At 40.1% G+C, this 27,274-nt stretch overlaps 1 protein-coding gene across 9 annotated transcripts in view; it reads right to left on the bottom strand.

The window, feature by feature from the left end:
• The window catches only part of MATCAP2 (microtubule associated tyrosine carboxypeptidase 2), a 75,043-nt gene that overhangs the window by 37,081 nt on the left and 10,688 nt on the right, over positions 1-27,274 (bottom strand). For 4 of the 9 annotated variants that reach the window (XR_008717895.1, XM_055590405.1, XM_055590403.1 and 1 more), the window contains exons 1-2: positions 22,861-23,197; positions 6,929-7,635 (exon numbers count right to left, since the gene is read on the bottom strand). Coding sequence is in view for 6 of the 9 variants with exons in the window: in XM_055590405.1 (XP_055446380.1) it covers positions 6,929-7,635; positions 22,861-22,885 (732 nt within the window). In the remaining 3 variants the exon portion in view is untranslated. Of the gene's footprint in view, positions 1-6,928; positions 7,636-19,782; positions 20,155-22,860; positions 23,198-27,274 lie in introns of those variants that run through there. The other 5 variants (XM_055590407.1, XM_055590404.1, XM_055590408.1 and 2 more) reach the window with 5 other exon arrangements.

Below are 27,274 nucleotides of genomic sequence, written 5' to 3'. Positions count from 1 at the left end.
TATTCTTGGGCTTCCCTTGTGGCTCATCTGGTAAAGAATCTTCCTGCAATGCAGGAGACCTGGGTTTGATCTCTGGGTTGGGAAGATCCCCTGGAGAAGGGAAAGGCTACCCACTCCAGTATTCTGGCCTAGAGAATTCCATGGACTGTATAGTCCATGGGGTGAGTTGCAAAGAGTCGGACACGACTGAGCAACTTTCACTTCACTTCATAATGAAGTTGGTCCATTGAGATACTTACTTTGAATATTTGAACTCTATAAATGAAAATGCAATGCTATGCCACAGAATGTTAAGCATTATGTTATTCCAATGCAGGAAAAAAGTCAGAATTCTTTTCTCTAAATACCTCTGAGATTTTATGATAACTCTATCAAGCTACCTTTGATAGCATAGACCATTAACTTTCATTTACTTCAAGAAATATATTTAGGATACTCTAATTACATAAGCAGAACAGCTTTTTTTTTTTTTCCAGTTAGGCAGATGTAGAATATATTAATACCAAGTAATATCCTAACTCTTAAATAATATGGTTATGATGGAAGAGGTCTTTTTGAGAGACATCAAATACCTTTAAAAAATCAATTGTTTCTTGCAGCTTGCTTTCTCAACTGGTACTGTTTCACTCGTGGACATAGCTTTTTATAAGAATTCAAGTTTATGTCACTCTTAATGTTTTATCACTACTAAGACAATATGCCTGCACTTGGTAATACTATGACTTTGCACTCAGTCTCCAAGCTGTTGGAACCCCTGTCTGCTCTGAGGTATACAGTTCCTTTCCTGATGACTACTCTCCTTTCCAAAAGGTGCCTTGTCTGTGCTTTCCCCTCAAGATGCTGCTGGACTTCTGGTGACAAGAGCTAATTTTACAATCCAATAATGTTAAGTATAATACCTTCCTACTAGGTTTCAAGTTCTCACATTTAAAATTTTTGCCCCCATACTACATACTCATGTAAACGTGGTTGCCAGTCAGTAAGGAATTTACATTTTCCTATATTAAAGCTACGTTGTGAAGTTTAATGTAAAATTCACATGAATTTAATATAAAATATAGATTTGCTCACACCCTGATTTCCTTGGTTATTCTCTTCCCATTTCTGCTGTTAGGCTACCTTCTCAGTAACCTTAGTTTAAAAAGCATTCTTTAGAATTGTCAAGTTGAACACACACTGTAGAAAAAACTGCATTGAAATGGTTTTTTCCACTAGGTTTTGCACTTAGAGAAACAAATCCCACTTACTTGTAAAGTTAATTTCAGCAAACCAAAATATTTGCCAATTATGGGTTGAGTTAATAAAGCACTGATATCTGAAGTAAAAGAATCTTCAGTTAACACAGCAGGCAGAAGCTGAGCTTTTCTGTGATTAACACATGATGTGGAAAGATAGTTAAACATTTTAACAAAACGCATGACACAACTGAATACATAATGACATGAAATAGAATCTTTAAGTGATTAGCCATAGTATTTTGTGGGCTGGAACTTAGGTGTGTGGTCCTAGAAAGGGCTCTCAAGGATCACTGAGTCTATTCCCCTCAATATATATATGATGAAAATGAAGCAGACGCTGTAGTGTTTACACGAGTATATAGTATGGGTGCAAAAATTAAAAACAGAAACATTCTGCACCACAGTGTACAAGAAAAACTTCAGAGGTCGGGTCTACCTCTCTCCTATAGAGCAAGAGTCCTAAAAATCAGTAAGTCAAATAATACTTTTTTAAAGAAGGCAATCCTTCAATTTCTTAATTACATTTATATGTCTAATAAACCTCTTACTTAAGACAGTGATTCTTATAAATAGCTATAAGATCGATTTCACTATTGGCTAAGAGGGTTATGTTTCAAAATACTGAAAAGATTAACATTTATGGAGTGCTCTGATATGCTAAGATGAAAAAAGACATTTTACTGTATGTTTTTTACATCATTTTTTTACAAATATATCTACACATTTCTTCTAGTAATTACAAGTCCTTACCATCTGTTCTTCATTCATACTGCTGCTGCTGCTGCTGCTAAGTCGCTTCAGTCGTGTCCGACTCTGTGCGACCTCATAGACGGCAGCCCACCAGGCTCCACCGTCCCTGGGATTCTCCAGGCAAGAACACGGGAGTGGGTTGCCATTTCCTTCTCCAATTCATGAGAGTGAAAAGAGAAAGTGAAGTCGCTCAGTCATGTCCGACTCTTTGCGACCCCATGGACTGCAGCCTACCAGGCTCCCCCGTCCATGGGATTTTCCAGGCAAGAGTACTGGAGTGGGGTGCCATACTTAATCCCCCACCCCATCTTTCCTAACTGCATCTTCTCCTCCAGAGGTTAAAAAATAAGATGCCTGGAACCAAATCAAAGGTTTCAAAGAGTTTTCTTCTTTATAAATCACGTCAGGGGATTATTTTCACTTAGATGGTGGATGTTAAACATAATTTCCTTCTACAACCTCCACTTCCATTAATATGGATAATCAAAACCCGATTGTATTTGCAAATAACAACTGTTTGTGGCTTTTTCTGTTGCTGTGTTTTCTACTTACTATGGCTAATGTAGCACCATCACAGCAGGAAAGCTAAGATGACTGCCTTGATGAGAACTATTCAAGAAGGAGGGAGCAGGGAATAATCTTGCCATTTTAGCCAATCCATACCAACGTTTCCTTCCATTAATATGGATAATCAAAAACCGATTGTATTTGCAAATAACAATTATTTTGAAAAATGTAATGCCTTAGGAATAGGAGAACAATTACTACTTTACTGAAGACATTTTGAAAGTTCAGTTATTTTGTTTCAGTTGAAAATAATTTAAAGTTTATTTTAACCCGCTTGTCAATTCTCAGTTGTGTATAGAAAGGAAACAGAAGAAATGCAATGAGGACAGTGGTCAACAGATAAAAGGTATATATTGTGGGAGCTGTAGAATCCCATGGACAGAGGAGCCTGGCGAGCTACAGTCCTTAGGGCCATGACAAGTCAGACACAACTGAAGCGACTTAGCACACACGCATGTGGGAGCTGTAATGGATGTTCCTGCTTTTTCCCTGGCAGAGTCAAAGGGGCATGGGGAGAGAAGTCAGTCATCTACAATGCTATGACAGCCTTTGGGGCACTCCGTACTTGCTTCTTTCAATTTACTCAGTTTACAGTCTAGGCACCCAGGTTTAACCTTGCTATTCTTTCCAAGGCACTAAATGACGATATATTATGGAGTTGAGACTGCAGCTGTAGCTGGAAGATGGGGATGGGTGCCAAAAGAGCAGAAGGTAAACACTCATCTTAAAGCTTCCAAAAATCAGCAATAATCACTCTTTCACAGGTGAGCCCAAGCTCAGCTTGTAAATAGCATCCCCTGAAACTGTGCCATACAATGATCCTTTACAAAGCTGTAAGAAGCCAGACCTTATTAACTCACCAGGAGTCTCAAACTGACAATGACTATAGCCCACAGAGATGTTTTACTTGAGCAATACTGAGATTTTTTTTTTAGTATTGAGTTTTGTATTCTTCTTTTTCTAAAATCTGAATGTAAATGCCCTAAAAAAAAAAAAATTAATCTAAGCCCATTTCTTATATCCTAACCCCATTTCTTATATCCTGTAAAGTCTGCAGGAAACCAGAAGTAGCCTCAAAAGAATCCTTTCACAATGAAGTCATAGGATGCAATTAACTTCTCCAGCAACTGAGTTGTAAAGAACATGTAAAGATTGGTCTACTAATGAAACTGATTACACACTCAATGCCCAAGATTTTTTATCATAGGCTAGTCACATAAGCACCCCTATGCCTAGCAAATCTAAAATTCCAGGCTCCCGAAAGGAAAAGAGGTATTCAATAAAACATACTGTTTGTACAATGAGGCATGGCAAGCTCCTCTTATCACTTAGGGAAAGTTTATTTCAGTATAGGAAACTGTTCAACAGTCAAGTTCCCAGACACTAGGCTCCAATTAATCTTGCAACCAAGGCTTTCTAAGGATGGTAGTCTCAGGCCTATTCTCTTAACTCCTCTTACATATCTTTACCATTCCTTCCTTGACAGCCAGCAGGGTAGTCTCAGCCCAGGGTCTTTCCCCAACACCCCAAAGCCTTCCTTCTCCCCCCATTTTCTAATCACTGATGATCCCCACTGCTCCAGCTTTACTAACAAGAACATAATTCAAACTTTAATTTATAAGCCAAACAAAAGTTAACTTATTTTGCCTATGTTATTAACTATCACTCGACCAATCAGGGCTTCCAGCTAGCAGGATACTAGCCATGATCTACAATGAGATATGATTCCAGTTAGAGTGGAAAATCAGTGACTTATGCTACCCACTGGCTTTCATATAAACATATAATTTTCATTTGACTGCTGGAAATACTGCCAAGGATTCCTATCACTGCCCTGAAGACCCTTCCCATCTTGTTCAACAACACGCTGGGTCTGAAGCCATTATGGATTTGATACCTAGGTTTTCCAGGATGGTCAGCCACAAAGAAGTAAGGTAGAATGTACTGGCTGCCAGGTCACTGCTCAAATGTGCCACTAAGGCTTTACTTCTGACTCATTGGTGAGCAGACACCTGACCCTGCATAGTTTTCAGCATTTTCTCATCCCAGATCCCTTCTTCAGCACCAGGAAGTACTGCACTCTTTCCTGCAAAGGTCCACAACCTCAGAAAACAGACATTCTCAGCTTCTGACCCCCAAGGGTTGAGGAGCTGAGAGGAGCTAAGACTCACAATGGCTGCCAGCAAGAGGCTAAGCAGGGTTCTGCAGGCTCCACGTGGAGTTATTTTCAAGTCCTGCAGCCCATGCTAGATGCTCTGAACTACTTAAAGGGCCTGAGTACCTCCTGAGGAAACTACTGCCTAGACTAGAAAAAAACTGAGTCCTGGAACTCCTTGACATTGACAGAGCAACCAATTAGGAATGAATCGAACCTGGGCACTACCTTGGTTCCACTATGGTAGACGTATCTGGCCTGGATTTACCATTGCTCTGCCAATCTGTGCACTAAAAAGGACCACAGTCACTGTCCAACAACAATACAGATTGCCTGCCTTGGAAAGATCCAGATCATGATACTTACAAGACTACCAGCTAGGGGTTGGCAAGGCCTCAAGGGTGGAGGCCAGAGACCAGTGGGCTAGTTGGCCATCCTGACCCCTCTGAGGAGCACAATTCTAAGTCCTGAAACTAGCCCTGAAGCTGATGCTTTAACTTCACAGCTGGGAAGGGGAAGGATATATCATGTCAGAATTCATTCAGATGCTAAGTAGGAACTTAAGCATATTTTATGGGGGCCCTGTTCTGATGAATCTCCTTTATTTGATTAAAGTGGTTTGAAGTACATTTGACTTTTGTTGTGATCATTCTCCCAAACGGTGGCATTTGAAGTATTTAATACCAGCCAGCTAGGATTGCTGGTCCTATTTAGAAGTCTCAAATGACCCAAGCATAAAAAGTTGGAATTGGGCTAAAATAAAGATTGTAGGGCCAGAAACCAACCACTGTCAATTCTCAATCTTTGGAGCTGCTGATGCTTCCTAACTCCCATCCAAGGGCATGAAAGAGCATTCATTTTGACCTAATGGTGGGAAATCCCTTTACCAACTGGTAGGGCTTGCAGTAAGACTCCAAATTAAAGAATACTGATAAAGAAATCTCAGCCATCTCTTTTAGCATTAAGGGGGAAAAACACAAATAGCATTTTTATATTACTTTCAATTTTAAGGGAATGTAATACACACCACTGTATATAAAACAGATAACTAATAAAGACTTACTGCATAGCACAGGGATCTCTGCTCAATACTCTATAATAACCTATATGGGAAAAGAATCTAAAAGAGAGTGGATTCATGTATAACAGATATACTTTTCTGTACACCTGAAACAATACTGTAAATCAACTATACTCCAATTAAAAAGGCGGGGGGCAGTGCACTTTCCTGAGCGACTAAAAGAAAAAGCTTTAAAAGACTGTTCAGATTTCATATAATCTATAACAAACAATAAAAAAATTTGCTGGCCACAAGTCCAAAGAACTTGCACTGCAGCAAAATGCTAAAACAGGGCATCTGCTGAAGATAAATGGAATCACGCGGCTTCATGGAGCCTACAGATTTTCAACCAGTAATGAAGCCAAGTTGAACCTAATGCATTATAAAAACCCTATACAAAGTTAATTTAACCAAATGTAGTCTGCTTTTAAGATCTTAGCTCTATGCCCTGAAGGTAAATATCAGCCAATTTCTCCTCAAAAACTTAAGCAGATTTTGAAGTTCATAAGACCTTAACACACAAAACTATGTGCTAAATATCTAAATTGAGCAATTGGAAAGAGATGCTTTTATTATCATCTGCATCATGATTTGTGGACCCTGAAGGTAATTTTAAAAATTCCATTATTTTCTTTTTTAAGTGAATACTGAAATAGTTATTTGATGATTGTTAAAAATTTCAGTAAAGCATTAAAAAGTACTTTGGCAAGTTTCAAGCCTCAGTCCCCAAAATGCCGTTTGGGGCCTAAGCAAGCTGTGAATGTAATACAACAGGGAGAACCAGAGATATGCATGCTCCATCTCAAGCATGCAAAATCAAAAAGAAAACACAAACACTTGTATGTGGATTTATTAAAGGGCCACAAGTCTGTAAATCCCAAATGAAACCTTAGAGTCAGAATCTGAAGCTTTTTCCTAATATAGTTGCTTCCTGACACAATGTTTACATAGATTCTTTATAAATTTTGATTAGAGCGAAGTAATTTAAATATGGGTTGACACTCACCTAGAGATTTCTTGTCACATATTTATGTATCCTAGATGGAAGATAACTATAAATAATTGGAGTATTTTAGAACTTTTTTGGCTTTTTAAATGATGGCAAATAATTGTTTTCACTACATAAAATGAAATCACACGACCGAAGTAGCATTTTACCTGCTTAAGAAATCGATCAGATGCATTGCTGTGCTTGGCCAATACGCTTGGCAGAGAGGGATTAGCATACTCAAACTGAGGATTGTAGGTGTAGTCGGACTTGAAGAACCTCAGTTTTTCTTTCTCCAAGTTGGTGGGCTTTATAGCAGTCAGTATACAAAATTTCTTTCCAGAAAAATCATCTCCTTTTTCAAAACTTCTCGACAGTAGAGGCTGTGGCTTTGGCTTTGGCTTTGGCAATGTGGAGAAAAGGTGTCGCTTCACCTTTCTTTCATTTTTGGGTTTAGGTGGCAGTACTATGGTGTTTCCTGTAACAGAGATATCATGCGTAAACTTTACAGGACTTGACACTGACCCAGTGACAAACACAGCAGGCTGCCTTTCTAGGCAGTACCAAGTACTACTGCTCATCACAGGCACTGGGGCTTTCATCTTGCGAAGATCTTTACTACGTGAAGAGCTAGGAGATTTGCTGGGTTTTCTACATCTTTTGGAGCCAGCAGAGGAAGGCTGTTTTTGTGAATGATGCTTTTTCTCCTCTTTGCTCTGTAGTAAGACATTGTAACTACTGGTTCCAGTTGTGAAAATGTCCTTCAGTATTCCAGGAGATAAATGTGAAATGCTTCTTTTACTGTCAATGATCAAGGATGCTTCTGCATTTAGAATGGACTTCTTAGCAAGCTCTTGCTCAGGCCAGTGAAGCTTTTCTGTGTTAATAAAATCAAAACAAAAGAAATAACAAAGATGCCAGATGAAGCAAATTGCTTATTATATAAAAAGCATTCTGAAAGGTCTTTAAACTTTTATAATTTTGCAACAATCTTTGGAAAACACATTTTAAATATTAATATATTATTAAATTTTGGTCAGGCTAGACATGGTCACTTTTATAAGAATGTATATACACCAAATTAGCTGTAAAAATCCTTAGTGTCAAACCATTTAGATGATCAAAGTTTATTATAGATATGAGATAATAATATACAAATAATCTGAATACTCAATTCTACCAAAGCATGTAGATTTCATAGAAAGGATATACTTTAATGGTATTATCAATATCAAAGTAAAATCCAAGACACTTTCAAAGCCAACAGAATCTTGAAATCTGACACTATATATAAAGATAGCCACAGTAAAAGAAGGACAATACTCTCTTATCTATATCAAAAACATTTTAAATTAAATAAATAAGTATACATTCAAGCATGTTTTAGTAATATCACTGAATATTAATTAGTTTCTTTTCTTAATTTCTAAATATACGTTAAGGTAGGACTTCCCTGGTGGCTCAGCAGTAAAGAATCCATCTGCAATGCAGGAGGCTTGGGTTCGATCCCTGCATCTGGAAGATCCCCTCGAAGAAGGAAATGGCAATCCACTCCAGTATTCTTGCCTGGGAAATCCCATGGACAGAGGAGCCTGGCAGGCTGCAGTCCATGGAGTCGCAAAGAGATGGACATGACTTAGCAACTATACAACACAGGTTAACATTAAACAAAATCAAAATTTTTCTTGCCAAGTCTTTTAAAAACATAATTACTACAAAGGATGTGCATGCAAGGTAAGTCACTTCAGTTATGTCCAACTCTGTGCAACCACATGGACTGCAGCCTGCCAGGCTCCTCTGTCCATGGGATTTTCCAGGCAAGAATACTGGAGTAGGTTGCTGTGCCCTCCTTCAGGGGACCTTCCTGACCCAGGGATTGAACCTGTGTCTCTTATGTCTACCCTGTATTGGCAGAGGATTCTTTATCACCAGCGCCACCAGGGAAGCCCACTGTGTACAATATATCATACATGGAGAGGTCAGTTTTGCCTTTCTCCTCCATGTATCACAGCCTTGCTGTGGCAAAAGGGCTTGCACAGCTCACTGAAGCTATGAGCCATGCTATGCAGGGCCACCCAAGACAGACAAGTCGTAGTGCAGAGTTCTGACAAAATGTGGTCCACTGGAGGAGAAAATGGCAACCCACTCCAGTATTTTTGCCTGGAGAACTTCATGGACAGTATGAAAAGGCAAAAAGATACAAAACTGGAAGATGAGCACCCCAGGTTGGAAGGTGTTCAATATGCTACTAGGGAAGAGCTGAGGGCAATTACTAATAGCTCCAGTAAGAATGTAGTGGCTGGGCCAAAACAGGAACAATACTCAGCTGTGGTTGTGTCTGGTGGTGAAAATAATGTCCAATACTATAAATAATACTGCATAGGAACATGAAATGTAAGGTCCACGAATTAAGGTAAATTGGACATGATCAAGCAGGAGATGGCAAGACTGAACACTGGCATCTTAGGAGTCAATGAACTAAAATGGATGACGGGAGAATTTAATTCAGGTGACTATTATATTTACTACTGTGGGCAAGAATCCCTTAGAAGAAATTGAGTAGCCCGCCAAGTCAATAAGAGTCCAAAATGCAGTACTTGGGTGCAATCTCAAAAATGACAGCATGATCTCAGTTCATTTCCTGGGCAAACCATTCAACATCACAGTAATCCAAGTCTATGCCCCAACCAATAATGCTGAAGAAGCTGAAGTTGACTACTTCTATAAAGACCTACAACACCTTATAGAGTTAACACCAAAAACGGTATCATTTTCACCACAGGGGAATAACAACAGACAAGTTATTGGACTTGGGAGTACACAATGAAGCAGGGCAAAGGCTAACAGTTTTGTCAAGAGAACAACCCAAGAGATAACTCTGCACATCGAAATCACCAAATGGGAAACACTGAAATCAGACTGATTATATTCTTTGCAGCCAAAGATGGAGATGCTCTACACAGTCAGCAAAAACAAGACCAGGAGCTGACTGTGGCTCAGATCATGAGCTCCTTATTGCAAAATTCAGGCTTATATTGAAGAAAGTAGGGAAACCCACTAGGCCATTCAGGTATGACCTAATCAAATCCCTTATGATTATGCAGTGGATGTGACAAATAGATTCAAGGGATTAGATGTGGTGGACAGAGTACCTGAAGAACTATGGACAGAGGTTCATAACATTGTACAGAAGGTGGTGACCAAAACCATCCTGAAGACAAAGTAATGAAAGAAGGCAAGGTGATTGTCTGAGGAGGCTGAGGAAAGAAGAGACGTGAAAGGCAAGGGAGAAAGGAAAAGATATATCCAACTCAATGCAGAGTTCCAGAGAATAGCAAGGAGTGATAAGAAGGACTTCTTAAATGAAAAATGCAAAGAAAAGAAGGAAAACAATAGAATGGGAAAGACTAGAAATCTTGAGAAAATTGGAGATATCAAGGGAACATTTCAATCAAGGATCAGTTCAGTTCAGTCGCTCAGTTGTGTCCGACTCTTTGCAACCCCATGAATCGCACGCCAGGCCTTCCTGTCCATCACCAACTCCTGGAGTTCACTCAGACTCATGTCCATCGAGTCAGTGATGCCATCCCGCCATCTCATCCTCTGTTGTCCCCTTCTCCTCCTGCCCCCAATCCCTCCCAGCATCAGTGTCTTTTCCAATGAGTCAACTCTTCGCATGAGGTGGCCAAAGTACTGGAGTTTCAGCTTTAGCATCAGTCCTTCCAAAGAAATCCCAGGGCTGATCTCCTTCAGAATGGACTGGTTGGATCTCCTTGCTGTCCAAGGGGCTCTCAAGAGTCTTCTCCAACACCACAGTTCAAAAGCACCAATTCTTCGGTGCTCAGCTTTCTTCACAGTCCAACTCTCTCATCCATACATGACCACTGGAAAAACCGTTGCCTTGACTAGACGGACCTTTGTTGGCAAAGTAATGTCTCTGCTTTTGAATATGCTATCTAGGTTGGTCGTAACTTTCCTTCCAAGGAGTAAGCGTCTTTTAATTTCATGGCTGCAGTCACCATCTGCAGTGATAGTGGAGCCCCCAAAAATAAAGTCTGACACTGTTTCCCCATCTATTTGCCATGAAGTGATGGGACCAGATGCCATGATCTTTGTTTTCTGAATGTTGAATTTTAAGTCAACTTTTTCACTCTCCTCTTTCACCTTCATCAAGAGGCTTTTTTAGTTCCTCTTCACTTTCTGCCATAACCTCATATCTGAGGTTATTGATATTTCTCCCAGCAATCTTGATTCCAGCTTGTGCTTCTTCCAGCCCAGCATTTCTCATGATGTACTCTGCATAGAAGTTAAATAAGCAGGGTGACAATATACAGCCTTGACGTACTCCTTTTCCTATTTGGAACCAGTCTGTTGTTCCATGTCCAGTTCTAACTGTTGCTTCCTGACCTGCATACAAATTTCTCAAGAGGCAGGTCAGGTGGTCTGGTATTCCCATTTCTTTCAGAATTTTCCACAATTTATTGTGATGCACACAGTCAAAGGCTTTGGCATAGTCAATAAAGTAGAAATAGATGTTTTTCTGGAACTCTTGCCTTTTCGATGATCCAGCAGATGTTGGCAATTTGATCTCTGGTTCGTCTGCCTTTTCTAAAACCAGCTTGAACATCTGGAAGTTCACAGTTTGTGTATTGCTGAAGCCTGGCTTGGAGAATCTTGAGCATTACTTTACTAGTGTGTGAGATGAGTGCAACTGTGCAGTAGTTTGAGTATTCTTTGGTATTGCCTTTCTTTGGGATTGGAATAAAAACTGACCTTTTCCAGTCCTGTGGCCACTGCTGAGTTTTCCAAATTTGCTGGCATATTGAGTACAAGCAATCAAGGATATGCATGATAAAGAACATAAACAGTAAGCGCCTATCAGAAGAGATTAAGAAGAGGCGGCCAGAATACACAGAAGAACTATCGGGTTTTAATGACCCAGATAACCACAATGTTATGGTCACTCACCTAGAGCCAGACATCCTAGAGTATGAAGTCAAGTGGGCCTTAGGAAGCGTTACTGCTAACAAAGATGATGGAATTTCAGCTGAGTTATTTAAAACCCTAAAAGATGATGCTATTAAAGTGTTGTACACAATATGTCAGCAAATTCAAAAAACTGAGCAGTGGCCACAGGACTGGAAAAGGTCAGTTTTCATTCCGATCCCAAAAAAGGGCAATGCCAAAGAATGTTCAAACTACCATACAATTGCACTCATTTCACATGCTAGTAAGGTTATGCTCAAAATCCTTCAAGCTAGGCTTGTGTTGTGTGCTTAGTCGCTCAAGCATATCTGACTCTTTCTGACCCCCGTAAACTGCAGCCCACCAGGTACCTCTGTCCATGGGAATTCTCCAGGCAAAAATACTGGAGTGGGTTGCCATGCCCTTCTACAGGGGATCTTCCCAACCCAGGGATCGAACCCAGGTCTCCCACATTGCAGGAGGATTCTTTACCAACTGAGCCACTCAGTTCAGTTCAGTTGCTCAGTCGTGTCCGACTCTTTGCGACCCCATGAATCACAGCATGCCAGGCCTCCCTGTCCATCACCAACTCCTGGAGTTCACTCAGACTCACGTCCATCGAGTCAGTGATACCATCCAGGCATCTCATCCTCTGGCATCCCCTTCTCCTCCTGCCCCCAATCCCTCCAAGCATCAGGGTCTTTTCCAATAAGTCAACTCTTCGCATGAGGTGGCCAAAGTACTGGAGTTTCAGCTTTGGCATCATTCCTTCCAAAGAACTGAGCCACTAGGGAAGCCTTAAGCAGCACTTATACCAAAAGCTTCCAGATGTACATGCTGGGTTTCAAAGAGGCAGAGGAATGAGAGATCAAATTGCCAACATTCGTTGGATCATGGAGAAAGCAAGGGAATTTCAGAAAAACATCTCCTTCATTGACTACACTAAAACTTTTGACTGCGTAGATCACAACAAACTGGAAAATTCTTAAGAGACTGGAATACCAGACCACCTTACCTATTTCCTGAGAAACCTATACGCGGGTCAAGAAGCAACTGTTACAATCTTACATGGAACAACTGACTGGTTCCAATATGGGAAAGGAGTACAATAAGGCTATGTATTGTCTCCCTGCTTATTTAACTTGTATGCGGAGTATATCACGCAAAATGGTGGGCTGGATGAATCACAAGCTGGAATACAGACTGCAGGGAGAAATATCAACAACCTCAGATATGCAGATGACACCACCTTAATGGCAGAAAGCAAAGAGGAATTAAAGAGACTCTTGATGAAAGTGAAAGAGGAGAGCAGAGTGCACTCTTTCATTCCACAAATACAGGAGTATTGCTAATAGGTACATGAATCTGAAAAACATCTGTATAATTACATCATTCTTGTCTTCACATAGCCTCCAATATGGCTCTGAAGGTAAGGCAGTTCTATGAAGATTTGAGTACTAATATGAGGTAGTTCGGAGAAGGCAATGGCACCCCACTCCAGTACTCTTGCCTGGAAAATCCCATGGATGGAGGAGCCAGGAAGGCTGCAGTCCATGGGGTGGCCTAGGAGTCGGAAACGACTGAGCGACTTCACTTTCACTTTTCACTTTCATGCACTGGAGAAGGAAATGGCAACCCACTCCAGTGTTCTTGCCTGGAGAATCCCAGGGACGGGGGAGCCTGGTGGGCTGCCGTCTATGGGGTCGCACAGAGTTGGACACGACTAAAGCGACTAGCAGCAGCAGCAGCAGCATGAGGTAGTATAAGCTTAAATATGAAAAACAAAAGGTACAGACAATAATCTAGAATTCAGAGAAGGAAGAGAGCAATGTGAAGAGAAACACTTGAGGAGAATTCAGCTGAACCCTTTAAGAGCTTTCACATTCAATTAACTGACCAAGTGTTCCAGTTTGTCTTAAATTCTCTTATTTGAATTCCTATCAGACCACGTCTGCCTATAAAACCTTTTCTAAATCCTTTCTGCAATGTGATACATGATTCTCTCAAACAGCTCTCTTCTGCAAGTCTCGTGGATCCTTACACCTCTAGTCCTCACCCTCTGGCTCCTACTATGGAGGCAATTTCAACGCTAGCTAACTTGGACAGCTGCTTTCCTTGCCAAGAAAGACAATTCATTAATTCCATTTTAAAAAAAACTTTATCTACATAGATCTGTCACTCATTCATTCAAGATTAGACATTCAGGGATCCTTTCTATAATAAGTAGTAATAAATAATTTAGAAAAGGGAGAGGAACCAGAGATCAAATTGCCAACATCCTATGGATCATGGAAAAAGCAAGAGAGTTCCAGAAAAACATCTACTTCTAGTTTATTGACTAAACCTTTGATCGTGTGGATCACAACAAACTGTGGAAAATTCTGAAAGAGATGGGAATACCAAACCACCTTACCTGCCCCCTGAGAAATCTGTATGCAGGTCAGGAAGCAACAGTTAGAACCAGATATGGAACAACAGACTGGTTCCAAATAGGAAAAGAAGTACATCAAGGCTGTATATCATCACCCTGCTTATTTAACTTCTATGCAGAGTACATCATGCAAAATGCCGGGCTGGCTGAAGCACAAGTTGGAATCAAGACTGCTGGGAGAAATATCAATAACCTCAGATATGCAGATGACACCACCCTTATGGCAGAAAGTGAAGAGGAACTAAAAAGCCTCTTGATGAAAGTGAAAGAAAGAGGAGAGTGAAAAAGCTGGCTTAAAGCTCAACATTCAAAAAACTAAGATCATGACATTTGGTCCCATCACTTCATGGCAAATAGATGGGGAAACAATGGAAATAGTGACGTTATTTTCCTGGGCTCCAAAATCACTGCAGGTGGAAACTGCAGCCATGAAATTAAAAGACGCTTGCTCCTTGGGAGAAAAGCTATGAGCAACCTAGACAGCATATTAAAAAGCAAACATTACTCTTCTGACAGAGGTCCATCTAGTCAAAGCTATGGTTTTTCCAGTAGTCATGTATGGATGTGAGAGCTTTTCTCTCATAAAGAAAGCTGAGCACTGAAGAACTGATGCTTCTGAACTGTGGTGTTGGAGAAAACTCGAGAGTCCCTTGGACTGCAAGGAGATCAAACCATTCAATTCTAAAGGAAGTCAGTCCTGAATATTCATTGGAAGGACTGATGTTGAAGCTGAAGTTCCAATACTTTGGCCACCTGATGTGAAGAAGTGACTCACTGGAAAAGACCCTGATGCTGGGAAAGATTGAAGGCGGGAAGAGAAGGGGATGACCGAGGATGAGATGGTTGGATGGCATCACTGACTTGACGGATGTGAGTTCGAGCAAGCTTCGGGAATTGGTGGACAGGGAAGCCTGGTGTGCTGCAGTCCACAGGGTCACAAAGAGTTGGACATAACTAAGCAACTGAACTGAATAAATAATAATAGCAGCCACTATTTGTTGACACATTTATGTGAGTTTGGGATTTCACCAAAGACTGTAGTGTTTTATCCTTTAACCTTCAGAAATTTTAAATAATTTGCTCAAGGTTATATGACAAAGTAGTGAAGAACAAGCTATGATCTGAATGTGTCTGATTACAGAGTCCATGCTCATTCTATTATATAAGGACAGTCATTCAATTATCAACAGACATTCGGTATTAAATCTGCTACACGCACAGCACTACACCTTTCTTCCTCTGTACAAGACACGGCACCCTATTAAGACATAGTAATCGGAATCACTAATGTACCAAGATAGGTACACGACCATGTTTTATTCATCTTTTTCCAACATCTAGCAAGGTATCTGGTAGACATTCAATAAATGTACACTGAATAAAGTAATGAATGGCATGATCCTTAAGCTGCCACTCTCTAACCACTGTAGATGAACATGTATTTGTAGTTTTGGAACCATTTCATATATCTCTGAGGAGATCATTGCAGTAGTGGAAAAATAACCTGGAAGACCTTGAACCAGAGGTTCTCAGCTGAGAGCAACTGTGCCCTCTAGGGCACTTGGCTATCACAACCAGGGAGTGATGCTGCTAGAATCTTGTAGTTAGAGGCCAGGGATGAGACTAAACATCCTTCAGTGCATATGACAGCCCCCTTCAACAAAAGCATTCATCCTAAAATAGTGCTAAGGTAGAGAAATTGTGCACTAAATGCTAAGTTTTAAAACCCAGAAATCATAGGATTTAAGGTAAAGAAACAGTATGAGGTTAAAAGTGGACAATGAACAATCCAAATACAAAAGGTACTCAAAAGTCCTTCTAGTTAACATTTTCTAGGCCAACATATGAAATCTGAATTCTACTGTCTAAAGATAACATGAAAGTATAAATTGTGTGTGTGTGTGTAGTCACTTCAATGGTGTCCAACTCTTTGTAACCCCTTGGACTGTAGCCATCCAGGCTCCTCTGTCCATGGGATTCTCTAGGCAAGAATACTGGAGTGGATTGCCATGACCTTCTCCAGGGGATCTTTCCAACCCAGGGATCGAACCCATGTCTCTAAACTGCTGCTGCTGCTGCTGCTAAGTTGCTTCTAGTAGGAGCTAAATAAACTGTCTACCACGTGGACAAGCTGAGAAGCAGGAACTAGATTGCATAGGGACATGCTGAAGGCTGACTACACAAAGTGGCTGTTCAGTAACGTAAAAAACCAACACCCAGTAAACAGAACAAATAAAACTTTCATCAACGGCTCGTAGGTCCCAGATCCCCACAGGTTTAAATACTTAAGTGTTGCCAACTGATAGTCAACACTAGGTAGGCTGGGCAAACATGGGCTAAGGAGTGCAAGCTGAGTCCAAATGCCCATGAACAGTGTCGGTTTCCCTAATAAGACACCACAAATTGAGAAGACAAGAGGTGACAATCAAAGAAAGACTGAAATGGACACTGAAAGGGAAAAAAGAGAACTGAGATAAGAACAAGGGTGTCATAAACCTAGAAAAGTCAGGTAAGGGCTAGGCACAGCCAGGAAGGTAAAGTGAGGTAATCAGGGTTTTTTTTTCATTTGCTCTTCATAATAAAAAGGAAGGGAGTTACCTCAAATTAAAATCAGTGAATAAACTGCGCTGAAGAATTCCTAATTTGGGTTTTTTTCCTAATTTTTTTAAAATGAATACTCAATGTAAAAGTGCTTTATTTGGTTCCTAAAACCTAGAGTTTTCTGTTGTTTTGTCATAAAGCATCAGTGACCAAAATTCATAATTTTGTCCCATTGCAAACAGGCTATAAACTTCAGGATAGTTTAATTCTAAACTATCTGCTAAAACACTCCCTCCCAGGAGTTTCAGTTCACTTGTGAATTATCTAACTGAGAGATTTAGCATTAGTCCTTTTTAAGCTCCACCTGCTATTAAGTAGGCTGGGAGTACCAATGGTGTATCTGTTTCAAATAAATGTGAATCCTGCCAAATGCTGATATCCTGTGAAGTTCATAAAAGCAGGGCAGGTGGGCCTTCAAACAATTCTTACAAGATTGATATAAATTAATTTCTCAAGAGTCATACTAATCTTATTTTGTTGTTACTGTTCAGTTGCTCAGTTGTGTCCAATCCTTTGTGACCTCACGGACTGCAACACACCAGGCTTCCTCATCCTTCACTATCTCTAGGAGTTTGCTCAAACTCATGTCCATTGAGTCAATGATGCCATCCAACCATCTCATCCTCTATTGCCCCCTTTACCTCCTGCCCTCAGTTTTTCCTAGCATCAGGGTCTTTTCCAGTGAGTCAGTTCTTCGCATCAGATGGCCAAAGTACTTGAGCTTCAGCATCAATCCTTCCAATGAATGTTTAGGGTTGATTCCCTTTACAATTGACTGGTTTGATCTTGCTGTCCAAGGAATGCTCAAACAAATCTTATTTTGTTGTATTAAGCAGTGGAGAACCTAAAAGACTGTTTTTGTAATTTTAAATACTATTGCTTACTTTAAGAAAATATGACTTTTAAAACAGGCTTAAGAACAAACAGATTTCAATGAAGACACCGTATTCTTATTTTTTACCGAAAAATTGAGACTTCTTAAAGCATAAGCAGGCTTCTTTGGGGGAAAGTGTAACTCACTTCCTGTTCTAAAAGTAGTAAAACTCATACTCTCATATTAAGTCACTGTTTAAAGTAACATTTTAGCCACCAGCAATCTGCTTCACTATAGCCTTGGAGGAAATGAAAATCTGTTGATCAAAGAAGCCATTCACCCCAAACTGATTATCCATATTGAGGGAAAATTGCAAAATAATATTACATTAAAGTTGGTGGTCAGTATAGTCACATATATACTGAAATTACCAACACAATGAAAGCTGAATTTGTATCTAGAACAGGTGAAAAGAATACCAAGATTTCTGGCTTCCATTCCCAACTCTTTCAATAACCTCTCTGTAATAGTAGCCTAATCACTAAACCCATGGGTGCCTCCTGTTCCTCATCTAAAGAAACAGGAGAGGGAGGGAACACTGTTTACTAAACTCTTAAAAGTGTTTCACAACTGAATAGGTGAGCTTTCACAGTAATTATAAGGTCTCTGGCTAAAGGAAAGATCAGATCATCAGCATCACAGCCTGGTGGAAAATACTATTCAACCAATTTTGACCCATGAAATGGCAATCTCATATATTTCACTAATACTTATGAAACCTGAGAAGCTGGGATAATTTTATACCACAAAACAATAGGCTGTTTAATTACAAACAGAAGGCAAAACAAAATAATCCCCAAACAAGATAAACACTTTAATTTCACCAGGTTGTTTATCATTACTTAAATGGTATTTGTCAATAGTAGAAAGGATGAATAAATTGTGATATATTTATATAATAAAATATATTTATTGCAATGGAAAAAAAAACAATTAGGTTACAATAGTACAGATGACTCTCAGACAATACTGAGCAAACAGCCAGATCATGAGAGTTTATACTGTATAATTTCATTTATATGTGGTTCAAAAACAGACAAAACTAATTTATGGTATTAGAAGACAGAAAAGTGATTACCTTTGGGGGAGGGGTTATAATTTGGGAGGTGGTAATAAAGTTTTAGGGGCTAAAAATGCCCTGTATTTTGTTCTGGACAGTGGTTACATATGTACAGATTCATCAGGCTGCCACTTTAAGACTTGTGAACTTTACTGAATGTAAGTTAAGACCATAATTTTTTACATGGTATGTTAAAAATTGGTATCTTTGAAAACATTTATTGCCCAATTTGTCTGCATTATAATAGATAATCTTTTAATTACAATCTGAATTCAACATTGTCCAATATAGTTTCTCAACTGTAAGAAGAAAGAGATGAAAAGGTAGTATCATTTAAGAACTGAGAAACTCAACTGTATTTAAGGATTCTTAAAAATGTCATAGATTCCCAGTTAAGAGCATTTCAGTGTCACTCTATTAGTAGCAACGATCCTTATAATGTGATACTATTGTTTTTTGGCCAGAAACTGCTGAGTTCTATATGCATTTAGAAGCACAAAGAGTATTCTATAATGCCAGGAAATGGTGGTTGTGGTAAAAGAAAACACATTAAACTGTCTAAAACAACACTGAACATGCAAGAAAACTAACTTCCCCAGATATTCCACGTAGGGTGAAGACAAAATTCCTAATCACGGCACATGAAGTCTCTGACGATCATTGCTCTGTCTCTCTGGCCTCAGGGTGCACAATGTCCACACACCCGCCGCCCCTTAATCAGTCCATTCGAGCCTCCCTTCATTTTGTCAGTCTCTCACACTCACCTCTCTCCAGACACAACACTTCATATTCCGTTCCCTATATATGAAGAGCTCTCCTCTCTGATAGATTAATCCGTAATCATCCTTCAGTTCAAACTTGTTCAGGAAAACTTCCCTGGAATGTTCTTTTGACTCATTTGTCATCGTTGCAGTCTTACCTTTGCTTATATGATGGCCTTCCCCATCACTGAAATTTTAAGTTCCATTGTGGCATAAACCTATGTTTGTTTTTGTTCACTCACTGCTGAGACATAACCAAGGAAGGAGAATATTTGAGAGGAGAGAAAGGACACAGGGTTTAAATGCCTGAAAGTTGAGGGAAAAAATCATACCTGGATGCATAAAAAAATTAAACAATGAGTGATGTTGAAGATAAGTTTTAATGGCAGGTGCCTACTGCTGTAGAACAAACAGGAGCTATATGCTTAAGTGTATTCATTCCAAATGGCCAAACGCTGCTCTTAGGACTTCTGTCTAGTATTTTTAAACATTCACTTTTGTTACAAAGGAGCTTCATTTCCAGATGATTAATCAATCACTTCTCATCACATACAAAATACAGGCAGTAGGAATTCACAAATGAACATAATCTTATATGGCTTCTGACAGCATTTTGTTACTCACTGAATGAGCTAGATGTCGTCTTCTCTATTTCAAAAACAATTTTATAGTCAGGTAAAATGTCATCTTTCCAGGCAAAAATTATTACAGACTTGCCTGTGATAAAACTTAAAACACCTGGAGTAAATTATCAGCTAACATAGCACTGATGTTAAATGAGATTTTCATGTTGAATTTTGTGGCTTAACTCAGCATATCTTTTAACAAGTGTTTGACTTCCCTAGTGGTTGAGAAAATGGGCTTTGGAAGGGAGTTTCTCTGATTTGAATCTTGGCTATTTATTAGCAGCTGTGTGTGACCTTGATCAAATTACTTGACATCTTTATGCTGCAGCTTCCTTATCTGGAAAATGGAATAAAAATACTACATTCCTCACAGTATTAGTGAGAGGATCAAAAAAGTTAATATATGTGTAGTGTTGAGAACAATGCCAGCCTGTACGAAGAAGTGGGTGTTAACTATCAGTATCAGTATTATATTCAGCTCCTATAGAAATACTCCATGGAACACTGTAAATACTCCAGTATTTGGAATCAAATCTTATTTTACTCCTCCATTTGGCAGTTCACTGGGATGTCATATTTAGATATTAAATCATGACTAATAGGTCAAAAGTGAGGTATTATATAGGAAGTAATTTCAGAAACAAGTAACTGTGCTTCAGTGCTCTACATTCATAGCTATCTCAAAGCTGAAAAGAAATGAACAGAGTACTTTCCATCGGTACTCTCACCACAAACAAGAGCAATCTTAATGCTAATCAGAAGAACATGGGCTTCTAAGATATCAATGAATAGTAAGGGGTTAGAGAGGGATAGTGAGGGGAAAGGAGGGTATACTTTTAGCTAAACTCTCTTCATAAAGTTTCTGGCCATTGAAAGTGGGTTTTCTGATATGTCAGCAAAAGGCTAGGCATGGAGTTCTAGAACATGGGGGTTCCTTTTAACTAGTCAAGAAACTTACAAAAGAAATGGAGAAACTAATCTGAAAAATGACCAGTTGTTCTAATCTGGGGCTTGAATTGTCTCAAATGACTATTTTAATTTTTATTGAACTATAGTAATCCACTGCCAAATTATGTTATCTTGGGATAGCAACAAGCAGAGTTGGACTGAGAAGTGTATTGTCACTAAATTATGGAATGGGGGTTCAGACAAGAGAAGTAGGTCTACTATTTTATAAAGTATTTCTCCTCAAACTTCCAACTGTGTATATTGAAAAACAGGAGATCCATGTTGTATAGCTGACTGGTCAGAATACTCACTTTCTAAAACTAGTATTATCATAATTATATTCTCTCTACCATTATTTTTGTGCTTTGGGAAAATAATTTTGATTGATATTATTTGTAAATTGTTATATAATAACCCTTTTACAAAATCTAACTAGAATATTTTTCTCCAAGGCAGTGGTTCTCAAATGGAGCGGGGGTGGTGGTAATTTTGCCCTCCAGGAGACGTTTGATAAGGTCTGGAGATAATTTTGGTTGTCACAAATGAGTTTGTGTGGAGTCGGGGGGTGGGGGTTGGGGGTGAGGGGATTACCAGCATCTAGCGGGAGAGGCTGGGGATCTGCTAAAGATTGTACAATGACCAGGACAGCCCCCCACAACAAAGAATTACCCACTAATTCAATGTTAACAGTGCCAAGGTTGAGAGACCCTGCTCCAAGGTAAAAAGAAGATACAATATTTTAAAGTAACCTCCAACATTTTCATTGTATTTTAGATAAAAAGAACAGCACCTACACCAAATCACATAAAAAAAATCTAATGCCTCTGAAATCTTAAATCTTGTTATTGTTGATGCTTCCTGTCAACATAAACAACGGTGAGACAAATCACAGCAATGTCACGACTGCACAAAATCAGTTCCCTATTTTATAACACGAAACATGAAATATAGTATAATTAAGACCATAAATATTTTCATTAAAACTTGATTTCGTTACACAAAGATTTTGCAGGAAAATGGTCTACTAGATATTACAATGCCTTAAAGTTAAAAAAAAAAAAAAAAACCTGGCCTTATTCTGATGTTAGTTTCAAGTTTAGAGAATTTCCTTTACCCTGCTGTTCTTAGGTGTTTCTGGTCATGATATTAGACTATCAAGAACTCTGTCTTGCAGTAATGTTAAACAGAATCAAATGACAGAAAATGGCCTAGGAAATTATTCTAATGTTATGCAAGATCATTTTAAAATAGTATCCACAATTCTTTTTAATAACAGAAAGCAAATAACTTTCTGACCTGGGGTCTAAACATCCATTTTTTGTGTTTGGTATAATACATTTATTCAGTGACCTATTGATATCAACTCAAAAACGTTCTGCCTTAAGAATAAAAGCATACATACAAACCAGTACAAATACTGATATATACAGAGACGTGCTCATTTGCTTAGCTCTTATTTTTCTGAACATTCTAGAAAACTAGATTCCAGGGCACTATAATGCCTGATTATATATTTAATAAGCTTTGAAGTAGAATTTAACAATATTTAGATTCTAGGGCCGGTAAGCCAGTAAAATTTACACCATTACAATCCACGGCACGTGCTTATTGATAACTGACCAAACCTAACGGTACCGTTTTCTCTTCCCTGCGCACCTTTTGCCTGAGCACCTTCTGGGGGCTCCGCACTGTTCTGGGCGTCGCGTTGGGCACCGGACCCCAATCCTACCGTTACCTCGGCCTCCCGGCGGACCCACCCGATACTCGCCGCAAGCGACCGGGACGACGCTGGCGGCTCCCGCCAGCCCAGGGACCACCATGCTTCCCAGCACTCACCTGTCACTCGAATAGACTCCAGCATCGTCCCGCTGAGGCCGCGGGCAGTGGGCTCCGCGGGCGCTGGGGGCGAGGGCCAGATAGGAACCTGGCGAGCCGCCTCTAGCCTCCGGCCGTGCCTCGGACCCGGGGTCGCGGCAGGAGGTTGCTTTCGGCGACCAGGGGTAGGATCAGGTGGGAACGGACCGGCAAAGACGTGCGGACAGAGCGCTGCGCACAGCGTTCCTTCCAGCCCGCAGGTAGCTGGAAGGTACTCAAGGCCGCCCAACGGTAGGCAGCAGCTCTGAGTACCCGCCGCCGTGACGTTGCTGCTCCCCCGTTGCTAGGAAACGCTTCCCGCTGTCCGCGTGCGCCTAGCTTTCAGAGCCTGCGCGCCATAGGAGGCGCTCGAGCTACGGTGGCCTGACTCGCAGAAGAGAGGAGGAACTACAACTCCCCGCGTGCATAGCGCTCGCCCACGCCTCGGGGGGCTTGTGGGCTGGGCCTTGGGAGAGGCTTGTGTCCCGGCCCGCTGGGATACACGCATTTTGACTAGTCTCCGTAGACGTTTGTGAGCTGTTAACTCCGCGGTAAATTTACAAGAGACAGCTGGTGTGTGACTTAGACCAGCTGCGAGTTACAAAACCGGCTTTTAGTTACCTTTCCCGGTGCAGAAAAGCTAAAACAACTTTAGATTGCAACTGGTAATAATGAAGGTGCTGGAAGCTCGACCATATTTATCAGTTGAGTGCTCTGGCATAATATCCTTAATACTAAAATACAAATTTTAATTTATGATTATGCAGTTGATAGGGGCTGAATGTTGCTTTTTGTCTATTATTGCCTAGGAAGTGTAGAGACTATGTTGTTGTTCAGTTGCCCAGTCGTTTCTGATTCTTTGCAACCCCATGGACTGTAGCATCCAGGCCTCCGTCCCTCACTATTTCCCGAAGTTTGCCCAAGTTCATGTGCACTGCATGAGTGATGCTATCCAGCCATCTCATCCTGTGCTGGGCTCTTCTGTTCTCCATCTTTCCCAGCATCAGCGACCTTTCCAATGAATTGGCTGTTTGCATCAGATGACCAAAATACTGGAGCGTCACCTTCAGCATCAGTCCTTCCAAAGAGTATTCAGGGTTGATTTCCCTTAAGATCTATTGGTTTGATCTCCTTCCTGTCCATGGGATTTTCAGTAGAGACTATACCATTTAACATTTTCTGAGAGCCTAATATGTGCAAGCATCACTATGAACAAAGCCAGTGGATGAGATGGAATTCCAGTTGAACTGTTTCAAATCCTAAAAGATGATGCCAATCTGATCACACGGACCACAGCCTTGTCTAACTCAATGAAACTAAGCCATGCCGTGTGGGGCCACCCAAGAGGGACAGGTCATGGTGGAGAGGTCTAACAGAATGTGGTCCACTGGAGAAGGGAATGGCAAACCACTTCAGTATTCTTGCTTTGAGAACCCCATGAACAGTATGAAAAGGCAAAAAGATAGGACACTGAAAGATGAACTCCTCAGGTCAGTAGGTGCCCAATATGCTACTGGAAATCAGTGGAGAAATAACTCCAGAAAGAATGAAGGGATGGAGCCAAAGCAAAATCTACACCCAATTGTGGATGGGACTGGTGATAGAAGCAAGGTCCAATGCTGTAAAGAGCAATATTGCATAGGAACCTGGAATGTTAGGTCCATGAATCAAGGCAAATTGGAAGTGGTCAAACAGGTGATGGCAAGAGTGAATGTCGACATTTTAGGAATCAGCAAACTAAAATGGACTGGAATGGGTGAATTTAATGCAGATGACCATTATATCTACTACTGTGGGCAAGAATCCCTTAGAAGAAATGGAGTAGCCATCACGGTCAACAAAAGAGTCCGAAATGCAGTACTTGGACGCAAGCTCAAAAACGACAGAATGATCTCTGTTTGTTTCCAAGGCAAACCATTCAATATCACAGTAATCCAAGTCTATGCCCTGACCAGTAACACTGAAGAAGCTGAAGTTGAACAGTTCTATGAAGGCTTACAAAACCTTTTAGAACTAACACCCAAAAAAGATGTCCTTTTCATTATAGGGGACTAGAATGCAAAAGTAGGAAATCAAGAAACACCTGGAGTAACAGGCAAATTTGGCCTTGGGAGTATGGAATGAAGCAGGGAAATGGCTAATAGAGTTCTGCCAAGAGAATGCAGTGGTCATAGCAAACACCCTCTTCCAACAACACAAGAGAAGACTCCACATATGGACATCACCAGATGATCAACAGCAAAATCAGATTGATTATATTCTTTGCAGCCAAAGATGGAGAAGCTCTATACAGTCAGCAAAAACAAGACCAGGAGCTGACTGTGGCTCAGACTCCTTATTGCCAAATTCAGACTTAAATTGAAAAAAGTGAGGAAAACCACTAGACCATTCAGGTATGACCTAAATCAAATTCCTTATGATTATACAGTGGAAGTGAGAAATAGATTTAAGGGACTAGATCTTAGAGAGTGCCTGATAAACTATGGACGGAGGTTCGGGACATTGTACAGGAGACAGGAATCAAGACCATCCCCAAAAAAAGAAATGCAAAAAAGCAAAATGGCTGTCTTACATTTTGGCAGCCTTACAAATAGCTGTGAAAAGAAAAGTGAAAAGCAAAGGAGAAAAGGAAAGATATAAGCATCTGAATGCAGAGTTCTAACGAATAGGAAGGAGAGATAAGAAAGCCTTCCTCAGCGATCAATGCAAGGAAATAGAGGAAAACAATAGAATGGGAAAGACTAGCGATCTCTTCAAGAAAATTAGAGATACCAAGGGAACATTTCATGCAATGATGGCCTCAATAAAGGACAGAAATGGTATGGACCTAACAGAAGCAGAAGATATTAAGCAGAGGTGGCAAGAATACACAGAAGAACTATACAATAAAGAAGAACTGTACAAAAAAGATCTTCACAACCCAGATAATCACGATGGTGTGCTCACTCACCTAGAGCCAGACATCCTGGAATGTGAAGTCAAGTGGGCCTTAGGAAGCATCACTATGAACAAAAGTAGTGGAGGTGATGGAATTCCAGTTGAGCTATTTCAAATCCTAAAAGATAATGTTGTGAGAGTGCTACACTCAATATGCCAGCAAATTTGGAAAACTCAGCAGTGGCCACAGGACTGGAAAAGGTCAGTTTTCATTCCAATCCCAAAGAATGGCAATGCCAAAGAATGCTCAAACTACCGCACAATTGCATTCATCTCACACACTACTAAAGTAATGCTCAAAATTCTCCAAGCCAGGCTTCAGCAATATGTGAACTGTGAACTTCCAAATGTTCAAGCTGGTTTCAGAAAAGGCAGAGGAACCAGAGATCAAATTGCCAACATCTACTGGATCATCAAAAAAGCAAGAGAGTTCCAGAAAAACATCTATTTCTGCTTTATTGACTATGTCAAAGCCTTTGACTGTGTGGATCACAATAAAATGTGGAAAATTCTGAAAGAAATGGGAATACCAGACCACCTGACCTGCCTCTTGAGAAACCTATATGCAGGTCAGGAAGCAACAGTTAGAACTGGACATGGAACAACAGACTGGTTCCAAATAGGAAAAGGAGTACGTCAAGGCTGTATACTTTCACCTTGCTTATTTAACTTATATGCAGAGTACATCATAAGAAACTCTGGGCTGGAGGGAGCACAAGCTGGAATCAAGATTGCCAGGAGAAATATCAATAACTTCAGATATGCAGATAACACCACCCTTATGGCAGAAAGTGAAGAACTAAAGAGCCTTTGATAAAAGTGAAAGAGGAGAGTGAAAAAGTTGGCTTAAAACTCAACATTCAGAAAACTAAGATCATGGCATCTTGTTCCATCACTTCATGGCAAATAGATGGGGAAACAGTGGAAACAGTGACAGACTTTATTTTGGGGGACTCCAAAATCACTGCAGATGATGACTGCAGCCATGAAATTAAAAGATGCTTACTCCTTGGGAGAAAAGTCATGACCAACCTCTACAATTTGCACATGTACATTAATATTAACAATATTTTATTATTTTAACTTCATACACCCAACATTGTTGATTTCTCACTGTCTAAAATATTTCCAAAATACTGAGCAAGTGTAACTTTAAAGATTGCAATAAATATACTTGATGTGACTGAAAAAAAAAAATCAGAGATATTTCTTTGCCAGCAAAGGTCCAACCTAGTCAAGGCTGTGGTTTTTCCAGTAGTCATGTATAGATGTGAGAGTTTGCAGAAAAATTGATGCTTTTGAACTGTGGTGTTGGAGAAGACTCTTGAGAGTCCCTTGGACTGCATGGAGATCCAACCAGTCTATCCTAAAGGAAATCAGTCCTGAATATTCATTGGAAGGACTGAAGCTGAAGCTGAAACTCCTATACTTTGGCCACCTGATGTGAAGAACTGACTCA

The sequence above is a fragment of the Bubalus kerabau genome, chromosome 8 (assembly GCF_029407905.1).
Source record: "Bubalus kerabau isolate K-KA32 ecotype Philippines breed swamp buffalo chromosome 8, PCC_UOA_SB_1v2, whole genome shotgun sequence".
NCBI classification, from domain to species: domain Eukaryota; kingdom Metazoa; phylum Chordata; class Mammalia; order Artiodactyla; family Bovidae; genus Bubalus; species Bubalus kerabau.
The sequence above is the reverse complement of the archived record's forward strand: the minus strand, read 5'-3'. Positions and strand labels throughout refer to the sequence as shown.